This window comes from Ambystoma mexicanum, chromosome 2q, assembly GCF_040938575.1.
Source record: "Ambystoma mexicanum isolate Mex_15411 chromosome 2q, UKY_AmexF1_1, whole genome shotgun sequence".
Taxonomy (NCBI): domain Eukaryota; kingdom Metazoa; phylum Chordata; class Amphibia; order Caudata; family Ambystomatidae; genus Ambystoma; species Ambystoma mexicanum.
Genome location: NC_090924.1, coordinates 1,117,566,977 through 1,117,594,703, shown reverse-complemented (window position 1 = coordinate 1,117,594,703; position 27,727 = coordinate 1,117,566,977). Strand labels below are relative to the sequence as shown.

General features: G+C 44.2%; 1 protein-coding gene across 1 annotated transcript in view; it reads left to right on the top strand.

The window, feature by feature from the left end:
- The window catches only part of ITGB8 (integrin subunit beta 8), a 461,694-nt gene that overhangs the window by 396,244 nt on the left and 37,723 nt on the right, over positions 1 to 27,727 (top strand). Inside the window, exons 10-11 of the mRNA XM_069648474.1 lie at positions 17,851 to 18,256; positions 27,351 to 27,573. Coding sequence (XP_069504575.1) covers positions 17,851 to 18,256; positions 27,351 to 27,573 — 629 coding nt within the window. The remainder of the gene's footprint in view (positions 1 to 17,850; positions 18,257 to 27,350; positions 27,574 to 27,727) is intronic.

Here is a 27,727-nt window from a genome sequence, read left to right as displayed (position 1 = left end):
ATGCCCCACATTTTGTTTTTTTTGATTGGGTATATGCAAGTGTTACATGGCAAGTTTGAGGGTACTATTATTCCTTGGGCCAGTAATGCGCTGATTGTCTCTTTTATCCCTTCTTCTGCTTCTCGGGACAGGGGGTACTGTTTTACCCGGTTTGAGTTTTATTTTAACTGGTGTGACTCCATGCAATAATCCCACGTCATGGGGGCCTGTTGTTCACAAATTACTGGGTACTGATTTCATATCATCATCAAAGAAGGAAGGCGGTGCCCCCACCACTGCCAACAGTTGTACAGGCACCTGCCTTTCTTGTATCATGATATCACATGGTATGGCTATCTCCATTATTATCTCACCGTCATTTTCTGAGTCTGAGAAAAGGTCTTCATCTGATAGGTCTCGCAATGCAATGTCGGCATTAATGCACAATACTGTGCGCCACTCGCAGCCATGTACATCCATTGCAATTACAGCTATTCTTTTAGCTGAGATTTGACCTGCATGCAAATCTAGGGACATCACGGTACTGGCACAATCTCAGGGCGGGCTATTGGTCGGAAGATGAACTCTGCGGGTACTCGCCAATCTAGATTTTTCAATTCTGGGAACACTTGTGCCAATGTTTTCAGCCCTTGAATGAATACATCAGGATCTGCCGGTATGCTGTGCACTTCTGGTGCTGTTGCTCATGCATGCACCCCCAGCATTACGCGCATGGGACAGATCCCTGGAGTTGAACAAACTATCCCTATTTCCGTAAAGGAGATAGTCATATTGAGTTTACTGAGGAGGTCCCTTCCCAGTAAGTTAATCGTGGACTGTTCGTAGTACAGTAGGGGTGCACTCACGGTCTTACCCCCCACAGTGACATCTAAATCTTCTGTGTAAGGAACTTCGACAACAGCCCCAGAGAACCCATGCGTCTCTAAATTATGATTAGATAGCGGAAACCGACCTTCACGTAAACATGATTGATCGGCTCCCGAGGCCAGGATAAATATGAACTGCTTGTTCCCTATCTGTGCCCCTATGAATGATTCCTCTACTGCATTGTAGGTCGTAGATAGTACAGGACACACAAGTGCTCCCTGTGGGCTGTCCTATGCTGGATGTCTCATGTTTCCCCTTGACTAAAGACATTACCCGATACCACTGCCACTCCACCGTATGTTGCAGGCGCGCCGTTAGCTGTTGTGGTGAAAAGGTTACCTTGTGTGTATTGCATATGTTCGCGGCTTTGTGGATGCTGTTGTACATTATGAGGAGGTTCTCTTAGGTGCTCTACATACACTTGCTCAGGTTGCTCTTGTGCCCCTCCCATGGGCTTCCCGGGTGAGGATGACCATAGGGTTGATCGTCTTGGTATACATTATTTGGTCTGCTCCTGCATTCTCGTGAGAAATGTCCCCACCTACCGCAATTCCAACAGTTCCTTTGTCCCCCCCTTGGACCTTGCCCTCCATACCCTCCATTTCCTCCATACCTTTGACCACCCCCTCTGCGACCTCTGTACCCACCTCGTCCTCCGCGGGGGGTCCACACTTGCCACTGCGGTCCTCCGTACTGCTCCTGTCCATTCCACTGTGGCTGCCCATTGCCTGCCCAATTTGCTGCCATCCTCCCCTGTATCGCTGCCAGTCCCGCCTCCTCCTCCCCCTCTCTGTCTTGGGGGAGTGCTGCTACAGCTGCGGCGACCTTCACCAGTTTCGTTTGTTCTAACTTCGCCTCATCTGCCAAACTTTTTTGAACAATTTCTTTCTTTTCTCCCTTTCCTTTATTCTTTTGCAGTGGTGCACTATTATGCTTCAATTCCTGCTATTTTGTCGAGTGCTTTCTGTACTTCTTTTGGGAGTCCTCTCTTTATTATAAAGTAAAATAGGGACATTGACTGGTCCCAGGGCGTACCTATCTCGGCTCTCCACATCTCCTGCACCCGAAAAATGAAATCCATAGCATCCTCCCCATCATTCATTGTGCACTGCATTACTGACTGTAAGTCTGGTGTGTCTGGAAATGTTTCCCTTAGTGCATCCCATACCCTTGCGCGCACTGTGTTAAAAGATGCTCCATCATGGCGATCACAATCCAGTGTCACTCCCGGGAAGCCAGCTTTTGCCCACACTCTATCTTCCTGGTCACCCACTGCTGATACCAGCAAGCTTTTAACATCACCTACCGCCAATGGCACTCCTGCGGTATGTTTCTCAAATGCATATATCCACTTACGGGGGCAAGGATTATAATAAATTGGCTTTGTCCATCTGGCCCAGGGTATGTAATTTGGCCTCCCACTTCCCCTATGTATCAATGGGAGTTGTAGTTTGTTCTTTGTCATTTTGCCAGTACTCACCTTCAATCCTTTCTTCCCTAACGTTGCCATTCTTCCCATCCTATTCCTTAACCTTCCCGTCCACTCCTCTTCCATGCTTCTCCCCAAGGGTGTCTCGTCTCCCCTACCCGATCTTCCCCCTGTCACAGCACCCAACCGCCCACTTTCCTGATCCTCATCCTCGATATCACACCACAGTTCTTCCATCCCCCCGGTAGCCATTCCCTCTTCACCTGTATTTTCTTCCATTTCCTTTGGCCCCAGTTCTATTATTCGAGTTGGTTCTTCCTGAATTCTAAATAGTATTTCCCCTTTTTTCCACCCTTCTTCAGATGACCTGTCAAATGTCTGTGCCCTAGGTGTCTGTTCTGTTCTTGCGATGCTTGTTCCACTCTGCTCACATATATTTCTTATTCTAAATAACTCATCTCTTGCCATTGAGAGCCTAGAGTCTAGGTCCTCTGTTAACTTTTCAATATCTACTGCTGGGGTGCTTACCTGTCCACGCTGTCTGGGGCACTCATATGGTGGCGGTGCAGTTGGTTGTGGGGTGGCTGTGGGGGACGCGGTGGGCACATATGTGGGATCACTATATCCTTCTACCGGCACTGGTTTGTTTAGGAGGGGGTACAATCGTATTACCTCTATTGATCCTTCTTTTCCTGTATCCTCCCTTCCATTTTCATGTGCGGTTAGGGTAGTGTCAATGGTGGTGGGCAGATTAGGTACTGACTCTTTCCTTTTGGAGAGCTTTTCCAATTGCCACGAATGCTAAGTTCATAATCTATCTATGCTTCTTCACAAATGCAAGGAATGTCCTAGAATCCAAGTCTTATTTCTGACTTTGGTTCACTGCAATTGTACATAAACATGCACGTTCCACTACTCTTGAGCTCTAAATCACATTTTCTAAATCACGAATATCCTTTCCCGTATGCACTAAAAGAAAAAGATCATTAACAGCTTCTTAGCGATAGCACTGATGCAATAAATGGGATAAGTGCACCTCTCTGATTCCCTTCCTTGTGCCAATTTGCCAGACTGCAAGCTATATAAACTGATATAGATCGCAGAAAATAAAGACACTGTCACACTCTCTCGTTTTGGTGTGGCAATTACAGAGAAACGTGGACTGTCCTTGGTACAACAATGGTGAACTAAGAAGATTCCTCCAAAGTCAAAGTAAACAATAAAAAACCAACAACAGTTGGAGCGCTCTCTGCATGTAGGGTGAGTAACACCACCATCAAGTAGTGGTGCTACTGCTGGCAATAATGTCATGCAGTGATCTGCTGCAACTGATTTCAGCGAGAACGCCATCAAACAGCGGTTCCACTGCTTGTAATAAGTTAACATTGTGCTCCGCCATGCTCCTTCGTTCATGCAAGTAAAGAAACCTCCTCTCCCCCTTCTCTTTATGACAGCATCTTGTACAACATTAACTTCAATCCTCTTGGAAGCTGCAACGTTAAGGCGTGGTTAACAGCTGAAGACAGCAAATAAGACCATTCACAGATAGTAGAAGTTTCCTCTTATATTCAGGTACCACAAAAAACACGAAAATAGATCTTTCTGTTACACACTTTCAATTAAATTGGATGGACATTAACAAGAAATGAAGCAAAGACATAGCCAGCCACTGCATGGGCTATGGAAATCTTTAAAAACTGGCTTATAGAAAACACATTCCCTGCACACTTTGAACATCTCTGTGCCAACATTTTAAATGGCTACATAAGAAGATTCCATGCTGAAGCATGCAATTCCTCAGAAGAACGGTATCATCCCAGCAGCCCAGTAAGAGATTAACTATTCACCCCACTCACACACACAACTTGAATGAATCACAAAGCAGACTACTTGCTACGATTATAATCTTCCCTGAATCATATGATAAGACAACACACATACAGCATCCCAAACAGAGACCTGCAAAAGTAGGGTCATGTTCAACACTGATACCCATTATACTACAACTAAAGATGTGGTATGACATCCAGCTGCACTTTGCCAGATCTGGAAGAGAGGGTCAAAGATTGCTTTCCTCAAATATGTACACAATTTGCACACATTAAAATGTTTAGGCACCATGACCTATAATGAAACAACCAAGAACCATCACACAATTTCTCAAAAAAACAGAGATGCAATTTGAGGGTCCATGTATGAAGTTCCAGGAGATCCCATGTCCCATCTTTTCACTTCACCCACACATGGAACCACAGGTCTGTCTCAGCATGGCACTGACTGACTTCACAGGAGTGCCACACTGAGAGCACATGGAACTGGGGGCAGAGCTGTGATGCCACTGACAGATTCGTCCTGGGATCTTGAAAGCCCACCCCAACTCCACACTCTCCTTACCTTCGGGGTATTGGTCAAGTCCTCGGCCATTACATTCTTTGCTGGCCTGCACCTGGCAGATGTGGCCCTGCCTTCCGTCCTCACTGCACACTTATAGCCACTTCAGAACTTTGCTGAGCCACTCCGAGCAAATATTGCCCAGTTGTGCTGGTAGCCCCCTTCCTTCTCAGCATATACATGCACATTAGCACATGTCTCCTGCATATTTTACCAAAACAAAACACAGCACTGAGGGGGATAAACAGATAAACTAATACCTCCCTCTGTTTGTCAAACGCCTGACATTTTTCAATTAGAGCTTTATTGTTTTTTAAACTAAACATTGTCAAGCCTTTGTCCATCAGGCCGTACTTGCTGGTATGGGCCTGTATAACTTGTTAAACGCTCTCACTAAGTTTGAGCCTTTAACTGTGCCTTCTGGGGCCATAACTGCTAGTACATATTTGGGTGAGGTTCATAAAGCTTAATCCAAACCTATATCATGTTGGAATGCTGATTAGTTAAAATGCATTGCAACAAGTGCATGGTGTCTTTTTTAAGGTGTTACCAGTAGGGAGTGTAGCAGAATCACTATTATGTGCAGTGGATGCCCATTACTGTTGTGTACTATTAGTGTTGCTCTCAGTTTATACATTGCTTATGTTGTGTTCTTCCTGTATGAATGGTCTGTAAATCGAATATTCTTCATGTATAGATACATTTTTTGATCTAGTGTCTGTGTTTCTTCATGGTGATAACATATGTATGGTCCTATCATGCGTCTGGTCATTCTCACTATCTTTACTTTACATCATGTCCATTGTTTGCTGTGCCTGCTTCACATATGGGCGATATGGTTGCCTCTGTGATTCATGTTTTTGACTGTTACAGTATTGAAGCGGGGGACGGGCAATAGCTATAGGTGACATGCTCATCTGTCTATCAACAGGGGGAGGGGTATTCAACTGCCCCCCAACACAGTAAATACCACGGCATCAGTGCCTGGCAAATGCCTTTCCCATGCCTGCACAAAAGCCCAAACTATTGGAATTGCCAATGCTTGCTTAAATAGTTCTTCCAAGAGTGATGGAGATTATTCTAAATCTATAGTCCAGGACTTCAGGCTTGACTGCATGTTATTGAGCCGTTGTGAGTCCATAATGCCCAATACTGTCCTCAGACAAAATCCAATGAACTTAATATGCTAATTAAGACACCCTCTCAGCCAAACAGAAGCATTGGAAGTGTAAGGAAATTTGGAGCACAAGTAATTTGCCTAAAGTAAACTGAGAAAAGAAAGTGTTTCTATACATTGAGCGAATCATTGTTCAAAAGGGTTTGTTTGTGGATTTCACCTCTTACTCGCTGCCATGATGGAGAGGGTGCTTGTGTGTGAATTAGAGAATTCATGGAAGCAGGTAAATTGTAGTTTTGCTGAACAATTGTTTTTGCGCCTACAACATTGTGGTGACTTCCTTGGCACAAATCATAGACCGCCTTTGTTTAGAAGTAACGTTAATTGTACATTCTGCTGACCAAACTGCCTATTCTTTTGCCAGAATTGTAGGGTGTGACTGTATGAGTGGAGGCATAAGATTAGTCGTGCCCACTAATGAAAATTTAAATCTAAAACATACATGTATCATTACAGATGGCAGGCAGTAATCTCTAATGCGGTCTTTTAATTTAATTTAATTTCATTTTAATTTATCAAATTTATAACGTGATTGCGCCATACGATGAACATTTTTTTAAAAACTGTACAAAGAAAGTGTAAGCTGATTCACAAAGACTATTTATGATGAAGTAGGGATATGGGCTTTGAGAGAGAGAGATGAAACGATACAAGGAAGGAGAAGAACGGATACAGAGAGGCAGACAATTCCAAAGTTTGAGGGTGTGAGCAAAGCGCAGGAGCTAAAATGAGAAGCGACACAGGGGGATTTAGGAGTAACCAGTAGGAAAAGAAACTGAGAATGAAGAGAGCGAGCAGGGGTAAAGAAGGACCTGTGTACATTATCAGAAATAGGCTCCGAGCAGGGGGCCACTACCACTTCAGGAAATGACCCGGGCCCATAATTACATGAAGTAGTAATACCCCCCCAACCCCCCTGCAAAGGGCCTATTGATTTTAGTACCCAGGCACATAAGACTGGGGTCTCTTTCCACCTGTGAAAACCTCACACTGTTTGAATACTGGACTTCCAAGACACTGCTTCATAACTTTGGGTACATTCCCTACTCTGGTCACGCTGCTGCCCTCTCTTGCTTCTGCCCCTTCTCTGCTTGCTCCCCTATGCTTGCACCTCTGTTTACACTGCCTGTTCACACCAACTGTTTTTCTGTATCTGGGTGCATCTCAGTTGTGACTGTGTTTTGTTGCATTTTAGCATATTTCAAATTTTGCCATGCTGATGTCCCTTGCATATTTCAGATTTTGCTGTGCTGATGCCCCTTGCATATTTCAGATGTTGCTGTGCTGATGCCCCTAGCATATTTCAGATGTTGCTGTGCTGATGTCCCTAATCGTATTTCAGATTTTGCTGTGCTGATGCCCCTTGCATATTTCAGATGTTGCTGTGCTGATGCCCCTAGCATATTTCAGATGTTGCTGTGCTGATGTCCCTAATCGTATTTCAGATTGTGCTGTGCCGATGCCCCTTGCATATTTCAGATTGTGCTGTGCTGATGCCCCTAGCATATTTCAGATTTTGCTGTGCTGATGCCCTAAGCATATATTTCAGGTTTTTCTGTGTTGATGCATTTAGCTAAGTTGTGCTGTGTCTCGATGCACTTAGCTTAGTTGGAATCATCTTCTGCCTACCCTTACCTCTATTCTTTCCTTTTCTCTAATCCCCATGCCACCTGTTCGCCCGCCTACTGTATCTCACCCCATGCGCTTGCTTGTGTTGTCTGTCTCCCTCCTCCTGTTGTCCCCCAACTCTCTCCTCTCCCTCCTCCCTTCACTGTATAATCCTTTGCCCTTACCCTATCAGAAATGTCACTTGACCTGTATGATAGCAGCTTGTTTGTCTCCTCCTCCCCTCCCTCATTTGTTCTTCCTCACTCTCCCCCTCCAGCAGTATCTGAAATGTCATCAGGCCTAGTACGATAGTTGCTTGTTTTTGTCCTTCTCCCTGCTCCAATCTGCCCCCCACTGCTTGTTAAATTCAGGCACTACGTCAATTGTCATCAGGCCTAGTAAGGTAGCCGCTTGTCTGTCTCATTTTCCTTTCCACACCCCCCTATCATTGTAAATTGCTCTTACTCTATCAGAAATGTCACCTGACCTATATGATAGCAGCTTGTTTGTCCCCTCCTCCCCTCCCTCATTTGTTCTTTCTCCTCTTCCCCGAAAGCACTATCTGAAATGTCATCAGGCCTAGTACGATAGATGCTTGTTTTTGTTCTTCTCCTTCTCCCTGCTCCAACCCCCCAACAACTCTTGTTAAATTTCGGCAGTACCTCAAATGTCTTCAGGCTTAGTAAGGTAGCCGCTTGTCTGTCTAATTCTCCTTCCCACCCCCGTCCACTCCTTATTATTGTCAAATGCTCCTGCACTATCAGAAATGTTGCTAGGCAGAGTATGATAGTTATTCTCTCATTTTTAATGTATGAAGGACTTGTAAGAATGTCACTGTATTCTCCCTTGTTCCCTCTGTGCCCTGAAAACCTTAGAAACACATTGGGCCTCATTACGAGGTAGGAGGTAGCCATGGTGCTACTAGCACCATGGCTTCCCCCTTACCGCATACCGGGTCCGGGTTCCCGAAATAGGGACTTACCGGGTCATTCCAACCTTGGCGGACCCGGTAAGTCCCCATTCCAGGAACAATTCCCCATTCCCATTCGAGCCCCCATAGGGCTCAATGGGAATGGAGATGGAGCTAATAACGGTAACGCAATTTGCGGTACCCTTATTAGCTCTGAAGTCCCTTAACGGGTCCAGTCCTTAACACCTGGTCAGACCAGGCGTTAAGGAAGGAACCCGCTAAGGGATCTCGGAATAGGGTGGTAAGGGATTACCGGGACCGGTGTCCTTACCGGTGCCGCTAATCCCTTACCACCTACCTCGTAATGAGGCCCATTGTGTATAGGTGCTATATAAATAAACAATCAATTCAATTCAATACTAAAAGTATTTATTTCTGTTGCGAATCGCTCCAGCGTTTCGAAACAGATTTAAAAAAAAAAAAGAAATGGGAACCAGGGATGGGAAAACGAAGTCCGGTTTCCCTTTCCATGGCAGACATTGAATTTTTTTAAAAAAAAAGTAAACTCAAAAAATGCCCGCCATGGAAACAGGAGAAGGCACTAAATGTAGTCCCATCTCTCTTTCCATGGCACCCATTAAAAGAAGTAAACAGAAAAATGGCCGCCATGGCTGTCACAGATGGGGAGTGGACGCGCTGGAGACAGAATTGTTCCCAGCGCGTCCGCTCCCGAAATGGACTTCAACGAATGTAAGTGGGGATGGGGGCAGAGAGGGAATTCTGTGGATGGGGGGAGGAGGGAGGGAAGAGGGGATGTGGGACAACACTTACCTCATTGCCTGGCAGAGACAGATGGCGGCCTCCAGCTATGAGGATGCTCGGAACAGGAGCAAGGCAGTGGCAAGAAGACCCATAAGAAGAGCAGAGCAATAGTCAATTCTAGAATGAATCATGGAAGAAATCAGATGTTTAGTGTCATGAAAAGATTAGAGAGAACACATTTTCTGTATATTAAAAAGCTGAAATCGACAGGACGTAGCAGAAATGGGAGAAGCAAAGTAGAGGTCAGAGTCAAATATAATTACTACAACTCCTACATCATCATTCCAAACATTCTTGCTTGAGTGCTCGACGAGCAGAAAAAAAACTAAGCTTTTCAGCTCTGTAAAGGCAGCGAGGAGCGAGTGCAGTTCAATAAACCAAATAAAATATCAGCAAAGAAACATACAATTAGTAAAGTTTATTTGTAATCGTTCCATATTCATAAAATTCATATTGAATATTTATTTTCTGTGCTATTTATTCCCCACAGTAAAACGTGTTCATTTTTAGCTGGACAACTACACGTACTGTTAGACTTAAAGAACTAGTGAGGGTTTATTACTGTTTGGGATGAGGATTATTTGGTAATCTATAGCCCTTGGTATGTGGTTGTCCATTATCAGTTTATAATGAACGCTCCCTCAGTGTTTACTGCTTAGTTAGATGTTTGCAGGTGTCAATGTCACGTCATTAATACACTAAAATCGACTGCAGTTGAAGTTCATTTCGATGTCTGTTTGTGGAGAGCGGCTGGAATATGCTGATGTAGAATCAAAAGGGAGGAGTGCTTCATTTGTTAGGAACCTTAAGCGTTTGGCATGCAATGGCCACCCATGTGGTCATCGTGGCTGGTCCATGTGGTAGGTCTAGAGGTAAATTGTTGCCAAGATGTACGTACTTGTAGAAGTACAAAGGGTGCAGTGTTTACAACAACAGAAGGTTGTTCCAAGTTTTTTTCCTTTGCTCTTTTTGGGATGTGACTAATGTGAGTGCAAGTACTGAATACAAATGTACATTTTGCATAAATTATTACTACTTTTTGTGAGACAATTAAGGAAAGGTTGGTGATAGTAGGGGCAAGGGTGGCTGATATGCATCTGTCTCTCTATGCACGCAGTACTCGATGGTTTGTGAACTCAAAATAAGTTGCCTGAAGTCTTTTGAGAAGCGATCGCTCCAATGCAGGATGTTTAACTATGTATTCATTTGCCTGGAATGTATCTTCCTTGGTTTCATTTTTTATTTGTTTTTATTTACAACACTGTTTTCACAAACAATGAAAAATGCCCAAGAAAATATTTTTGCTCAATTGCTCATTTGACGAAGTTACAACTGAGCCTCTTTTATTAAACTCCTGGCTCTGTTTGACCGCTTAATGTTGACCTACCGTGCACAGCTGTGTGAGATGTATTACAAATGCTGCACAGGGGATTCATCAGAAGCCCTAATTCTGTCAAATTGAATAAAATAGTTGTGGCTGCATTTTCCAACATCTAATGCTCTCATTGACATTTGTATTGGGATGTTTAAGCAAGGCTCCCTTCCACTAACAATGTACGATTCTTCATTCAAATTCCTTTTCTCTTGAGAATTGACCATATGGATGAAGTTCAACTCACTGTGCCACATTACCGGCAAACGTTTTACCCCCCAAGCAGCTATCTTCTAATGTTAGGCAAAGGGAGAAAATTCTCATCTCTCAATCGTAGGCTCCTGCTTGATATTAGGAACATGAGCAGTGTTGAAATATACCTCGCCCTGATTTGTGACAGTGAATCAGAATTAGCATTTTAAAGGTATTTAGGATTGAGTGGATAAACTTGTAAGGGCTCGTAGGGCCTCATTACAAGGATGCTGGTCCGGAAACAATGTTGCCGGTAAGCTTACCGGCACCCTTGTCTCCCAACCGGCAAAGTACAAGTCTGCCAGGCAGGTGCACTCCCGCCCGGCATGTCTGACTTGCCGGGCAGAATGGCACCCACCCGCAGAGTTTCATGGAAGCACCGGCAGCGTTAGTAACGGTGCCAATGCTTCCGTGGGCCCCACTCCCATAGAGTCTTATGGGAATGGGGAAACACATTTCACTGGTACCTGACTTCCCAGCCGCCAGGGTTGGAATCAACCAGTGTTACCAGCAAGTTCGGCGCCGGTAAATCTTTACGGTTCTGGCGGCAACCTGATGGTATCACCGGCACGATTACTGGCGGACCCATAATGATGCCATACTTGCTGTGATTGGGTCTCTGAGTTTAAGGCCTATAATCAGTCCAACTGCACAATGTTGAACTAGCTAGAGTCGGTGGTTATGAGGATTGTTCAGCGCTACACAAATCCTAGTACAGTTGTCCAGTTTGTCAAGGATCAAAGTCCTGGTTAGCTTAATTATTGCGGTCCACTCAAGATATGTGCAGATTTCCCCAGTGCATGCAACTGGAAATGAGATTTGTTGATCATATTATTGATCTGGTATGGGAAAGATATGTCTTCATGAGACATTATGTCTACCTTTTGTACTATTCTGGACATTCATGAACAGTCACCGGAGGGCTGGGCTATTGAATAGAAGTTCCACAGCCTGCATCTCAGAATCGCTGCCATACTAGCATTTAGTGCTAGTTTAGTGCATATGTTGTATGATGGATTGGGAACCATTGATACAGCTGTGTGTTTCTTAGTAGTGTATTAACAGGGTGTGCTGCCATGTGGAATTAGGGTGTATTTCTAGAGCTCTGGGTCATCTCAGAAGTGAAGTAACACGGAGTGCTGAAGCATAGGATTGAGGTGCATTGCAAGAGCTGTGTTGGTTCATTAGAGTATTAACAACTCTCTGAAGGGTGAGATAGAGCTTCATTACTATAGCTGTATATTATCTCTGTTGTATGTTAAGATGGTTTCTTACTCTGTGAGGAGGGAAAAGAGTGATCTGCGAGAGTGTCTGTTTTAATAACTATTCATTCCCATTCCAGTAGAAAGACTATCAATTTAAATGTCTTCACTTCACCAATGTAGGGGGCATCACATACGTGATTGTAATGGTTAGTGCTGTCTACGAAAAGTTACACTACTGAGTGTTTCTATATGTTTTTATAAAAGAGAAGCAAATAATGCAACAGTTCCCAGAGCAGCCTTTTCCCAGTACAAAAATGAACTAAGAAGATGGTAGACATGAAAAGGTTGCCCGCCCCATTGGAAATGTTCTCCTTAGTAGTGCCTTTGCAAGATCCTTCCCCAATGTTGTAAGTACATTTATTTTTATTTTATTTTATTGAGCATTTGTTACACACTTTATACAACTGAAAAGTGTTTCAAGGCACCACAAGGCTAAATGGGAAGGGGATAAAGGAAAAATAACGATGGCAAAACCAGTAAAATACAGTTATGGTCCTACTAGAGCTTGTGGCATTCGGCTGTGCATGTACAGTTAGGAGGTGTGCAGGAGATAGTATGGGAGGGGGGACCAGAGGAGTGGGCAAGTGCATGTGGAGGGCCTAAGAGGAAAGTGCTAAGGGGAGCCAGAGAGGCAAACCTCAGGCTAAGTGCAAATGCAGGTGGCTCCCACGGGTGGGATGCAGAGCCACCAAGCAGGGCCCGGAAGGCAGTGCAGTGGGGGGTTGTGGGGGGGGGAGATATCAACTGGGAAGAAGGGCCTGAAATTCGGTGAGATTCATGAGGATCATTCCATCATCACCACAAATAACAGTGGGGTGATTAGCAGGGAAGGGAAAGAGGTAGAGAAGAGCCGAGTTTTTGAGCAGTTTCCAGAATTTAGGGAGGTGCGGCTCAAGTATGAGAGTGGCAGAGAGGCCATTCCAGAGGAAGGCACCGGCCGCGGAGAATGCCCTGCCTCCCAATCTCTGCTGAGAGAAGCATTTGACAGTCAAAGCGTGTGAATGAGGGGAGCGTAGGGCTCCGGCAGGGGAGTATTTAGGGAGGGAAAGTTGGAGATAGCGTGGTCTCAGGCTTCAGAAGGCCTTGTGGATGATGCAGTGGGTCTTGAATTTGATCCATGCAGCCACTGGGAGCCAGTGGAGAGATTTTATGGCTGGAGAGATACAGTCCCTGGGCTTGAGGCCAAAGATAAGTGTTGCTGCCCTATTCTGGATTAGCTGGAGGGGGCCTATGGAGGAAAGAGAGAGTTTGAGAAAAGGGCTGTTGCAGTGGTCCAGCCTGGAGAGGACTAGTGCTCTGGAGACATTCAGCATCTGGGGGAAGGTGAGGAAATGAAGAATGGCTCTGAGGAGGTGGAGCTGTAAGTGAGACTTCTTAGTAAGGTCCATGTATCATGTGTGCTGTGCCTGTCAGGGATCTGAGTGCCGTCGATGTTCTGTCCAGCTCCACATCAAGTATGGTATTAAAATCCTCTCCCCATATGACCTGTACAGTGGGGTATTTGGCGCATTTCTGGAAAACTTCTGTATAGTACTCTGGATCGTCTATGTTGGGGCCATATATGTTGATCAATTGGACTTCAGCACTGCCCAGTTTCCCATACACTGCCACATATCTACCCCCAGGGCCCGTCTCTGTAGTGTAATGTGTGAATGGCAATGATCTGTGTACCAGAGTCATAACACCCTGGCCCCTAGTGGAAAAGGAAGTCTATTATCGATGATCCCCACACCCGGGGGCAAGTTTACTTTCCTGGTGGTCAAACAAGTGCATCTCCTGCAAGAATAATAACAGTGTTCCTTGTCTATTCACATATGTCATTACTTTCCTCATCTTTACTGGCATTCCAAGGCCTCTCACATTCCAGCTGAGTAGCTTTATTCCTACACGCCCTTTATCTGCCATCATCTCCCATAGAATTACATGTCATTTCCCATCTCTGTGCAATCTACCAACAATACAGGAACTTCTTATCATTAATCTGTGCATTTGTCTAACTCTTTCATCCCAATATTCCTCCTCGACTTCCTCCCCCTTCCCCTCCCTCATAGTTCCCCAAACATCAACTATGCATAACCTTAAACCCTTCCCTCCTCCCCCAACCTCTACACACTTAACGAAACTATGCACTCGCATTGGAGGCAGCCACTGCGGCTGGCCAGGGTCCCGCAATTGCGTTAATGTCTTGCCACTTAAAGTTTTTCTGTGTTGCCATTTACGTTACCAATACTCATAATGAAGAACAACGGTCTACCAGGTACTTGTCGGCCACTCCATGGTCAATGTTCGTCCACTTCTGGCAGTTGATTATCGGGCAGGGGGATGTTTGCTTCCACAAAGGCAACCACCTCTTCCAGGAAAGTGAAGAAGTACGTTTTATTTTGGTGCTGCATACGTAGCCTAGCTGGGTATAGCATTGCGTATGGCACCCTGCGTTCTCTCAGCATTTTCTTTAATCTTGTAAACGTGCGTCTTTCCTGCTGGACTGCCAGGGTGATGCTGGGGAAAATACAGATCACACTGGACACCATCTTTAGTTCTTGCTTATCACGTTCAGCTCGTAACACCAAATCCCTGCCACGGTAGTTCATAATCCTCGCTATTATTGGCCTAGGGTAGGCTCCTGGCTAGGGTCGTGCCACCAAGGATCTGTGTGCGCGTTCAACAATGAACATAAATGACCAGCCAGGGTCTCCCAGCAATTCTTTTAAGAGTTCTTCAACTGGTAGTTCCATCAGGCCCTTCAGTGCTTCCTCTGGGACCCCTACAATCCATATGTTATTTTGGCAGGATCTCACCTCCAAGTCCTCACACTTCAGTTTAACAATGCCAAGATCTTTTGCCATGGTCGTCACTGTGTTCTGCTGTGCCACTAGGGTGTCTTTCACAGTACTGATCCTCGTCTCTGTCTCCGATATGCACTGCATGGCTTTTTCCAATTGGGTGCGGATTGTTGTGACATTAATATTAATGCCATCAAGCTTGTCATTAATAGCTGCAAAACCTTGTTTCATTCAGGTGACGACGCTCTGCAGGTCCATGTTGACCAGTGTTGGGGCCGAAGGTGCCTCCCGCTTTTGTGGTAGGTTTAGTAAACCTATCCATTGCTCCGCTTTTCTTAGAAGCTGCCCCTTTGTGCATTTCATTGGACTCCCGGGGCATGATAAATGAGTATAGGACTTGCGCATATGGCGTGGCAGCACTTGCGCCCAGTGTCGACGCAGAAAGTGTTGTCCTCCAGCCTTCTTTGGTCTCCTTTTCTTCCCAGCAGAATGGTTATGTGTCCCAGCTCCTTCCCCTGTTTCACGGTACCAGTTTGCAGCGGTGAGTTTACCCACTGATGCGGTAGATCACCCGGTGGCTTGCCCTCAAAATGTAAGTAAAGCACTGAGGCACGCGGTCGCTGTGCAGCGGATTAGGATAGAGCGACCTACCGGCTTGATGGTGGCTGTGTGCTGCTTGCTTCAATGCCTTAAGGCCAACAGCTCAGGGGGCCATTTTGCGGTGTCCCTTCAGTGGAGAAGAGCTGTGCTTTGCTTGTGTTGGCGTGGTACAGGGGGAAGAATAGAAAGTTCTGACAGCTGCCTTTAGAAAGTCTACTTGTGCTCCCTATGCTCCGGGAGGGCAATAGCTGGTATTATTGTGCTCTCTGGGAGTCCGGGAGTTCTCATTTCCTGCTCGCGTGCTATATAGCAGGTTATCTCACCCTTTAATCAAGTTGCTGCCTGTGGATTATTGCATGTGCCATTGCCTGTGTAGATTCGCCCATGCAGTAGTTGTGGCCATGCCAGGGGGGATAAGGAGTGCCACATTTTCACTTACGGTTAGCTTTTGTGTCCCATCTCATGCAGCGTTGACATAGGGGGATGCGGCTGATCCTACCCCCTTGCGCTTACCGTCTGCGTATAGGGTGTTTCATATACAGGTGGTATGGCGGAGAGCCGGGCACCGCCTGGCCGCAGTGTGGAGCTCCCACTGTCTGATCACAGGTCTCCCTATACGTCGCCTCCGTGGGTGATGGCAGGCTGTTGCGAGTCTCGGGAGGCCCTCTCTTCGATTGTCCCACACAGCGGCAGTTATGTAGATCAGGCGCTGGCCGCCCAGGAAGCTCAGAGCTAGCCAACCATCTCCAATATTCATCTCTGGCTGCCACAAAGTGTCAGAGCACGGCAGGGGGGCGGTTATGCCATTAGGGCTTGGATTTAGGCTCCCGCAGGTCGCCACACAGCCCGCCTTGGTGATCACATGGAATTCCAGATTAAGGCGACTGGCAGGGTGCGGCTGTCCTCGCCATATGCTATTGCAGGCCAGCTGATGGAAAATATGGTCATAACTTCTGTTCCACTGGGTCAAATTCTGCGATTATTACGCTGGGTGTGCCTGCCACCTTTAGACGGCCTCATGTGCAGTTTGTAGCAAAACCGAATGGTTTTCCAGTGTTTTTTTCATCCAGGACCCAGGCTTGCCATGGAGCTCATGCACGAGGCTGCATCTAGTTACGTGCACAACAGCGCCCCGTCTCTTTTTCTAAAGTAGGGATTTAATTACTAAATCCCCATATTTTCTAGCTTTGTTTAAAGCCAATTTGCGTATACTTAATGTTATGTTGGCAGTTATGTTGCACTTCTCCACCATTTTTCTTCCTTACTCCATTTCCATTATATTGTATGTTTTTAGAATTTCCCATAATAGGAATTAGCTTCTCAGTACCGCACCAGTGGCTTCCTTCCCCACGGGTTGCCCATAACTGGGCTTCTGAGAATCACTTCTTGTCGGTTTCTTACAGTCCTCCTCTTTCTGTTGTGTTGACGATTAAAATCTGTTCTCTAGCATAGCAAGTGGGTCTAAACTTGACATTGAATTATATAGATCTGAATCTTTAACAGGATGTAACCTATAGTTGTTGAGGTGAGTGCCTACGTTCTGCTTCACAGAACCATCTCTATTCAAAATGGTATTGCGTATCTGATGTACACCCTCAATAAATTAGGTGAATATTGCTGTGGTTCACTCTTCAATCCATATGAACCAGGAACTTCAAGACAAATTAGTATTCCTCTAACGTTACAACTGTGGCTTAAACCATCACATATATTGTGTATATCAACACACTGTTACAGTCAATTTTGACCTGAGTAATTGATAATCTTTTAGAAATGTCCTTCAATATACATAATTCCAAGTATGTGGAGAGAATGCTCTTTGATTGGCCTTACAAATAACAGCTTGTTTTTTTGAACTGGCATGAGTGCTTGAGGACTTTAAAGAAAACACAATTGGCCTCATTACGACCCAGGCGGTAAGTTACCGCCTGGGCCGTGACTTTACCACCATGGCGTAAACTACGTTTACGCCATGGTGGTTGGCGGACTTACCGCCCCATTCCGACCTTGGCGGGGCGGTAAGTCCCCAATCCCCATTTACCCTTCCCCATTACCATTTTTGCCCCATAGGGCATAATGGGAGTGGGGAAGGCGTTAATTACGCCACCGTAAATTACGGTGGCGTAATTAACTCCATGGTCCCTTAGCGCCATGGATTTTAACACCCGCTAAAAGCGGGTGTTAAAACCTCCATGGCGCTAAGGGACCTTGTAATTGGCGGTAAGGGGTCGGCGCAGCTAACGCTGGCGTAAACCCCTTACCGCCAGGGTCGTAATGAGGCCCAATGTGCCCTTTGTTGGCATCGATCCAATTTGCTTTAAAGCTGTTCATACAGCACAATAAATCTGACATGAAGCTTTTTTTTGTTTTGCAGGTGCTTCTGAATATATCTCTTTCATTAAACACATGTGATGTAGGTAAAGGACAAAACTACATCTTGATCAAACCGATTGGTTTCAATGAAACTTCCAAAATTATGATAAGTGTGAACTGTCCCTGCAAATGCAATGGCAGCAGGAGGCACAATGGACAATGTGCTCATGAACAACCCACAGATGGGGAACATGTGGATTCTTCAGAAAATAATTGCAGTCCAGACAAGGATATTTATTCCCCAGAGAGCTGCAAGTTGTCCCCAGACCAACCCACCTGCAGTGGCCGTGGTATTTGTGCATGCAGGAACTGCCTTTGCCACAAAACCAAACTGGGGACAATATATGGAAAATACTGTGAAATGGATGATTTTTCTTGCCCGTACCATGATGGAAAGATGTGCGATGGTAAGAATGATAATAACGTCAAATGTTTCCAGTGACTACTATTTAACTCACGCTTTTTATTTTTTTTATAAATAGTTAGTGATGTCTTAGTTTCTGACCTCATAGCATATGGAATATGAATCGTATTGTACCTGAACTGGTTTATATTGCAAATATAATGTTGTTAATGTTAAATTTATTATTTTTGGATGATATTACAGATGTTGGCTTGCTTAAAGTCTAAGCACATTTAACGAGCTAGTGACGTTATCACGTTATCACCAAAAATATTCCCATTTATACATGTGTTGGTTATAATGGAAATTCCAACAGAGCTTTGAGAAAGAGGGTCTGTGCAGACACAGATCTGAGAGAAAGCAAGACCTCAAAGACAATTTAATGAATATTGTGTTTCATTGTAAGTATCTTAGTTTCAGCGATACATGGTCCCACCATTGCATACCTTAAATCTTTGTTCCTTTTATGATCACTTGCATGGTGACATTACCATTGCTATGGTAACTATGGTGATAGCTGCCCCACCTTTAGAAACCTTCAAACTGTGTTCACTGTATTACTGCTTATGTTGGTTAGAGAGCCAGGCTTCCATCACAATCATGTTTTGTACTGTATGTTTTGTGCTCTTAGGGTTATGATTCCACTCGACTATGGCCACTCCTATGTTATTGTGCAAAGTAATGTACTGATTTGCAAATCAATCACTGTATGGTATGGTCACCTGACTTATTCCCCCATTAATGTATCTGCATATCTTTTGTCTAAAAAGTGGTTGGGTGAACGAGACTAGCCCTGCACACTGGCAACATGCCAGAGGCCAGCCCCTATGTACCCGTCCATATCACAGACTTGTGCTGGACTAATAATCTTCTGCTTTCATCAACCGCCAGTGTAACTCATATTGTATAGAACAAGATGTGTAGAAGTTATTTCTTTTCTGTATTAGACTAGCTTCCCATATGGAAATATCCTAGTTAAAGAACATCTATTTAACTCATATAGAGTTGATGTCGGAAATACAAATTCTAACTTCTTAGATCAGACTTTAAAATGTTACCTTATAAAGGTTAGATCTATAAATAAAAATATAGTTGACCATAGTGTTTTCACCTGATTACAACTCATTCTTTCCCTTAACTATGTAAATATAGCTGAATGAGAAAGTTCATCATATTCTACCTACAAGTAATAAGGCACTGGTACAAACCCACTTATTACGCTCTGGAGTGGCATAGCCATAAATTTAAACAATCGTTTTATGTGAAGAGCATCTCCATTTGCAAACTTGGCAAGGACCGATAGTGGAGAGACAATCGATCAGCAAGACGTCACCTACCTCTGGGGTGACTGCACCATGGCCTCATAACATGTAATCACAGGCTTTTCATCTCAGGCTGCCATTGTTATACTGAGGCGGCCCGTATGGAGAAAAGGGGTAGGGCTCAACCCACTGTTTGTAACCTTCCACTAATGAAACCCTTACCAGGCAGAGCTGGATTGGTCAGGGCCAGTAATTTGTGAAAGCATGCAGTACTGTGTGGTGAGTCTGTGTGCAAGTTGGGTGAGTGTGAGTGTTAACGAGAGTGGCAAGAGTAAGTGGAAAGTTCTTATTTGATTGAAAGAAGGGTGACTATGTAGAAGGTGGGGTAGGATAGGAATAGTAGTGTGGAGGAGGGAACTATAGCATCTAACGATGGAGGCTAATAGTAAAAGGAGGGAAATACTTCAAAGGGACAGAGGAGGAACATGTAGAAAAGGACGTGCGTGAAGACGGAAAATAGGTAATTAGCGAGGGGAGTGTAGAATTCAGAGGCAGAGAGGAAAATCAGAGCATGAGAAGAAGGAGATTGAGCCAGTTAGAGGGTCTGCAATCATTTGCTAAACTCTGAGCATTAGCAACATTGGTAGTGTAGGGCTAGTTCAGAAGGTCCCAGAGGGAATTTAGCTAGAGAAAGCAATTACCTTAAGGGTCCCATTTACACCAAGATATAGTCTAGACAGTAGTGGTCAGCAGTCTCTATCTGTTAACCCAAGTAGTGTGGACACCTGGGTTAGGCTGTGAAATGCAAAATCTAGACACAGGTGAGAAATCAATAAACACCTTTGAACTATCAGTGAGTTGGAGTGTTCTTTGAGCAATTTGTGACACATGGACACACAGTACCTGTAAGAGACGTATGAACATATGCATTTTTTTTAAAATGGCTGAATCAGCCCAAGCACCCACACACCTCGCCACATGTTGTGCACAGCCTTTTTGGATTGTCTTCCTACAAAATGGGCATTTGAGTACCTGGACCTTCAGATACTAGCTCTAGCCGCAAGCATTCTGTGAGCGTGGAAGGTGAGCGTGGGATTGGCGCCCATCGCTTTCTGTAACAACAGTGGCTGTGAGAATGAAAGACGACCTGGAACACCTATGATAGATTGGGATTCAGTGTTTGAATCTGTTATGAGTCTTGTCATGTGAGGGTCACTAGAACCAAGTTTGATCCATATTGTTACATTGTTATAAAAATTTGTATAGGTTCACGTGATTGTGAGATACAGACATTCACAGGTGCAGTTATGTTTCTAACATTGGTATACTACACACAATAATACATATTCTGTAAATACGATATTCATACACGGACCAGAGGACGAGGGTTTGAGGTTGCTACTGTGGATATGAGTGAGGAGGTGATTCGAACTTCAACTCCCATCAGCTTTCCTCATTGTATTTCCTGTACAGACCTAAAGGTAGTTGTATTCTAAAGGTTTGCAGAGTGCTGTGTCAGTTGGGAGCAATGTTTTTCTGGGGTTATGGTTTGTTCCCCTACACCTTTGTAACATGAGTATTCCTCAATTTCTCCTGCACTACATTGCCAAACAGATTTTTCTCACACTCTTAGCTCCCTTTTATTGTATTACCCCTACTTCCCCCCCATTTGCAAAAACATTTTTGACCGTTTTACAGCCTTATTGCCTAATTACAGCATGGATGAGGTGGTGGTACATTCTTTTTGCCCAGCCCTTTTCTCTTGTTAGAAAGTGGTGATTTCACTCTAAAGTGTAAACCACCACCTGGAATATACTTCAGTTATGGCTATGTAATGAGACATTACTGTACTTCTTAACCTCTTTATTCTTACACAGTAACTACCCCCCCCCGCCCCTCTTCCCACCTCCGGTCCTCCCGCACCTCCCACTCCCGTTCCTGCTTTCGCTTTCCCCTTAAAGGGGCAGATGTCCTTTTCCGACTGGTGCGAGGGACACCCCTGCAACCCTGCCGACATTACAGTGGCAGAGGGTGCCAGGGACACCCCCACAGGCCCTGCAGCCCTTGCTCACTGAAATGCCACCAAATGGGGGTCTTGGTGGAAAATTGTGGGCGTAGGTAATTTTCGTACACCCGAAATTCGGTAAAATCTCCCATTCGTTTTCTTTTCTTTTCGTTTTTTTATACGGATTCTACTTGATGATATAGGCTGCAATCACAGTACAGTAAAGATGGGTGCATCCTGCCAGTCCCCTCCCCTCAACCCCTTTCTCTGCTCTAGAATAAGAATAATACATATAAATACAGGACATTGATCCTGTATTAAAACTACAAGTATGCTACAATCTGTGTGCATGAGTACACTGTGCAGTATGGTTTGTGCTACTGTATGAATGTCATGCACCAGGAGCTGTTGGATGGCGAACTCAGACAACCAACCCACTGTCCCTCTGCATGTCCAGGAATTCACCCAGACTTTACCAGGCAGAGTGGCTACTAGGGAGCCTCAAAATGACAGAGAGAAAAGAAAGGGATGGCTAGAAATTCAGGATCTCCACAGTATTCCTCTCAAAGAGCTCTGTTATAGTGACTTGACACCATCATTAGATGATTCCCCCCAAATTAGAATCAACATGTGTATTCACTCTGGCAAGAGAAAGCATCACCCCAGCCCTGCTGGCAGCTGCCTGCAGGCCCCCCAAATCTGTCACAATGTATACCCTCCAAATCTGTCATAATGTATACCATCCAAACATAATGAAAAGAGTTGTTGCAAATAGAGGTTAGAACAATTCAGAAACTACGGCTCCAGTAAACCCACTCTAGTGTCCACTCCAGTCCAAACAATCACCCCTAGTAAGTCCTATAACTGTGTCCATGCTGCCAAGCATGCCTTTCGTTTCTGCTGGGCCTTGTGGAATATTTTAGATGGAAAAAAGGACTGAAAGGCCAAACTAGACAACATCCGTTGTGGGATAAGAGAGATGAGACTGAAGTTATTTGAACATCTTGGTTATATTGGAATTGTCTCATGCCGAACATAAAAAAGAAATTTAAGGGCAGGCAGGAAATGGTGTGACAATACTCACCTCATGTCATGAACAGAATTCTGACGCTCTGTTGTAAATATACTAGTAAACGTCTGTGGCATGGCACAGAGGCTTCCTATTACGCATTTTCAAATCCACTTAACCACAACCAGATAATTGTGCACAAAAGGTTTACAGTAATATTTCTGAAATGTCTATTCATTAAACCAGTCACCTGGCCTAACAATGTTCTCCAGAAAAGGGAAATGTCAAATCATGCCTGAGACATCACCCATATAACCAATCTGGACATTGCAGGGGAAGAAATAGGGTGGAATCACTTATGGAAGGAAGTTTAAAAAATTATGTATGGGCATTTTTTGCAACTGGCATTACAGGACACACACTCCTTAAAGACACCTACCCACTCAAAATTTAGAAAAATATCTAAGCAAGGAAAATCAGTCAACCTGGATCATGTATTGTCTCTATGGGAAATGACAAGTAAGATCTCATCCACTGAGAAAATACAAGCCAGAAAGGTCTACAGCTCTTGGACCCACCACACTCCTAAAGGACACCATTCACATGAGCATAGCTAAAACGACTGTAGAGAAATATCACCAATGTATGGCCATGCCATAAAGGAGGGCAAAACACAGTGCCCTATCATTCAATGAGAGCCAATATGTCAAATGCCACAAACACATTGGCAAATGAGAATATGTTCTTCCAGAGAAAACCCTTCCACTAGGGCATGTCTTGGCAAAATAGTAGACCTAGAAACACTCACATTATGGTAAACATGTGGCAATCACCACTGAAATGTTTACCACCTGCGATTTTCCAGGTCTAGGGTGGACAAATCCCTTCAAAGGCACCAAAGTGTCCAGGCCTTAAATGCAGAATATTTGGCCTTAATGGTGATGGGACCCCTTGATCATTGAATGGCTCTTGAAGCCTCATCTACCCCTGAAATGTTTGAGGCATCAGATGAAGCAATCTATTCAGCACTCCAGGATGAGGACAATGGAGAGTGTCTAGCAGAACCTCTATAAACATTAGCACCAAGATTGTGGCTGCCATGGTCTACTCTCAAGCCAATGGGTACCAGGCTTAAACCAGCCAGAATGTATCTTCAAAGAGCAGCATTGTTCCCTGAAACTGAGGAGAGTCAGAGCTGTAAAAACAAAGGGAGGGAGTGCATAGTGAATACCGGCCCTCTGTTCTAGAAAAATGGATCAATCGCTCTGGAACATGGGTGCAGTCTTCATCCGAAAACTCCAGAGAAGGGAATTTAGATTGGATGCACCAAGGTAAATCTGAAAAGGATTCCAACAGTACTGTAGACCCTGGTAAAGTGACCTGTCAAGTCACTGCTGAGAGCACATATCCACCACTAGATTCACTGCGCCCTGCAAGGTAATCTGCCTGGACCATAATGTGATAATGAAGGCATGACTCCCAAAACTGTTTCCCAAGATCTGACCATGATCTGGAGCGTATCCCAGCCAGATCATTGATATAATGTGCCACCGTAACTTTGTCCATTTGAAGTCTGACCACACAATGAAAGAGCCTTTCTGTGAAGCACCTGTCTGTAAAAGGGCCCTGCACATAACTACAAGAAGGAATTAGATATCACAGAGACATTTGAAAACACCATAATCCCCCCGGGAAGATTGTTTCATTTTTTAATGTATTGAGTATTTGAATTGTTTTTTTTTAAAACATGCCTAATAACATACCTGAGTTTGGTTTCTAAGCGTGAATCCAGGATTTGAACCTCTGTTGCTCTGTGTGGTCTTTCTTCCAAGACCAGTAAGTTACCTCTGTGCTATCCTCCATTTTCTAGATAAGTTCACATCTGGCACCCCACCCTCTTATACTAGAAGGACAAATCACCCTTCTGTTCCAGACTTCATGTGTTGCACCCATCTGCTAGAGCAATTCTTCATTTGCTGCTGTGGAAAGGGGAACAAAGCTTAAATAATACAAACATCATGCTGGGACCTGCATCCTCAGCCTCTGAAGCAGCATTTAGTCAAATGGACCTAGGAATATGGCCTGATTGGAAGATGGCAGCAGACCTAGCGCTCTTGCTAGAGGTCAGAGAAGCAGAAAATGCCAAATACGCACTCAACCAAACTCTTTCTTGATGAAGTGTATTTTCTTCACTTGGAGGAACATCAAGGACTCTCTGCAGGTGATCATGAATCCTAGCGAGTGCATGTTCTGGAAAGGTACCAGATATGATTTCTTCTAGATTATGGCATACCCCTGAAACTAAAAGATGTATGGTAAGACAAGCATGCACGTGCATGATCATGATCAGAATATCATACAGGTGAATCAAAAGCCAAATCACCCATACCATGGAAAAGGATCATGACAGTATTGTGAACCACCAAGGGGCTGATGGCAGCCCAAATGGATTGGAAGTGAACTATTACATGATCCCTTCCTACTGAAACTGTATGAAACGCCAGTGCTGCTGATACATTGGTACCATGAGATAGGCTTTCTTAAGGTCAAGCATCACTATCCAGTTTCCTTACCTAAGTAGATCTCTCAACATGGCAATCATCTTCATCTTAAAGTGCTGATACACCACAAACATGTCCATTTGCCTTAGGTTGATAACTAAGCTGTACAACCTGTCCTTTTTCTTCACCAAAAATAGGTTGCTGAGAACCCCCGAGGATGGAGGAATGTTCCCTTGATTGCTTTAATTATTAAAGTTTCCTGACTTTCTGTGAGATCAACCTATGGTTATCCTGGCAAACAAATGTGCCACTCCATTACATTGTGGGACAGAGAATCCTCAAATTCAAGCCTGAACAGCCGAACTGTCTAAAGTTTCAATGGTTCCAGAAAAATCGGACATTAATTTACTACCAAAAAGCACAGACTTCCTAAAACCTGGTTTTGTGGAGGAGCCTGCCCCACCAGTCTTACTGCTGTAATCATGCTCTTCCGCCGGAGCCTTCTAAAGTCCCTGCTCTGGAAGATTGGAACCTCTGGGGAAAACATTAACAAGAGGAGCCTGAGTTGCATTCCCAGGCCAGACGCATGGCTCCGGCTAGAGCCAGCCTCAGTAAAGAACTGATGGGAGAAAATGTTGTGTAAAGTGGTGTGGGCCTGATGCAGTGAGATAAAAGTGATGACATATTTCCCTACCTCCTTAAAACATTCTTCCAAAAAAAGGTGACTAATGGTGCCCTCTGAATAGCAAGTCTTTGTCAGCAGTTTAGGACTAATTTTCATGAAATGGCTACAGCTCTAGAGGAGTACATGGATGAGTAATGTATAAACCTCCTACTCAGCCCTCACACTAGTACACACCAAAAATTATTCGATCAATATCGGCATCTTAAGAGGGGAGAGAATGGGATATCAGTATCTACCCAAACAGCAATAGGGCAACAATCCAACATACTGGAAAATCCAATTAAGGTAATGTAAAATATGTATACTTTAATTAAGCACACCAATGTGAAATATTAACTATCTATAAACCCACTAACAAGAACCCACCCGTGTGGAAAGAACCCATAATATGCATAATGTAGATGATGCAAGCATTCTGAATAATGTAGCGGGGCGGAAGGCAGTGCAATGTCACCAAAAAGTATATGTCTTGTTGAAAAAGCTGTACATGAGTGGATTACCAGTCACTGAGGTCCCATAAGTGGATCAGGGGGGCGGAGGCCTCTCAACATTAACTTTCTCAGTTCTTGGTAGTTTGGTGGTGTCAAACCTGGCTTCTGGATGTTGTCTTTGTGGGTCAAACTATGCTCAGATTGTCCTGGCAAGATGGACATTGAGTTAGTTTGAAACTGGCCCATGACAATACTGTGAAAACTCCACACAGCATAAAACACACAAAGGGGAGCCTGACAATACAGAAAACCATTGTTAGGGGCCACTGGCAGGTGCTAGTAAAAGTGTCAGCAAACACCTTTGGAACTTTCAGATTTCTCTCAGCCAACATGCACAATATGCTGGAGACTTTCCTGTAGGCCTATCAGAATGATTGCTGCCTCTGCAGAACACACAAGAAAGGAACAGCCGTTTTGAACTTTTCAGCACACAAAAGACTGCCCCCATAAGGTGTCTCAGCAGGCACAACACTCATGTCTAACCTAAGATGAAGAAAGTATGAAATGTCAGTACTTTACCTACAACATGAAAATAAGTAAGTTGCTCATCTTATTTTACATGAAAGCAGTATGCAAAGATGACTTGTGTGGTGCCATGCACCCCGGTGTAGTATTGATTTGTTGAACTGAAGTGGAAACAAGGGTGGGTTCAAGGGAGCTGTAGTTTTTGTATATTTCTCAATACTATATGTAATAAGCAAATTAGAGTGTATAATAGGAAACTCCCATGCCATAGAACATTTACTCTACTTGGAGGGTGGTCTAGGTTTTGCACTTCTGGGTGAAGGTTCACGATTCCTGAAACTGCGTAGTATGGATTCTAAATGTCCTCACTGGCGGGGAATTGGGTTTTGTCAATGTAACTTTAAATACACCTCTGACATGCTAAAGTACAAACAAAACATGTGTAACATAATATCTACAACTAAAGACGAGTGGGGGCACGTGAGTAACCATTCGGAAAAAGAAACCGATGTACCATCAATGCAATCAATGCAAATAGGCCAGTTTTATGGCCTGCACAGAATTATGGGAAATGATCTCTTTGCAAACAATGGTCCAGTGATCCATTACAATGTTTTATGGTAACATGTAGTTGAGATGAATAGATAAGTACATATATATAATAGTGTTTTGTGTTATAGGACATGGTGAATGTGAAGATGGCATTTGCAAGTGTTTTCGTGGCTGGGGCGGTGACCAATGCCAGTGTCCATCTTCTACAGAAGAATGCATGAACTCAAAGGGAGAGATCTGCAGTGGAAGAGGTACTTGCAGCTGTGGCAAATGCTGGTGTTCTGAGCAGGGCAGTTTTGGCCGCTTCTGTGAATACTGCAAATCCTGCACAAAAGTGTGTGAAAATAACTGGTAAGCTTCAAACGCACATTATTTGACGTGCCCATCTTATGTCCCTGTGAATGTTGATTGTTTGGATGTTAACAGATCTTGGTTCACAAAAATAACTTGTCAACAGTCACTGCTGGTGTTTTTCTTAATTGGAGGGATGTAAACATATTGCATG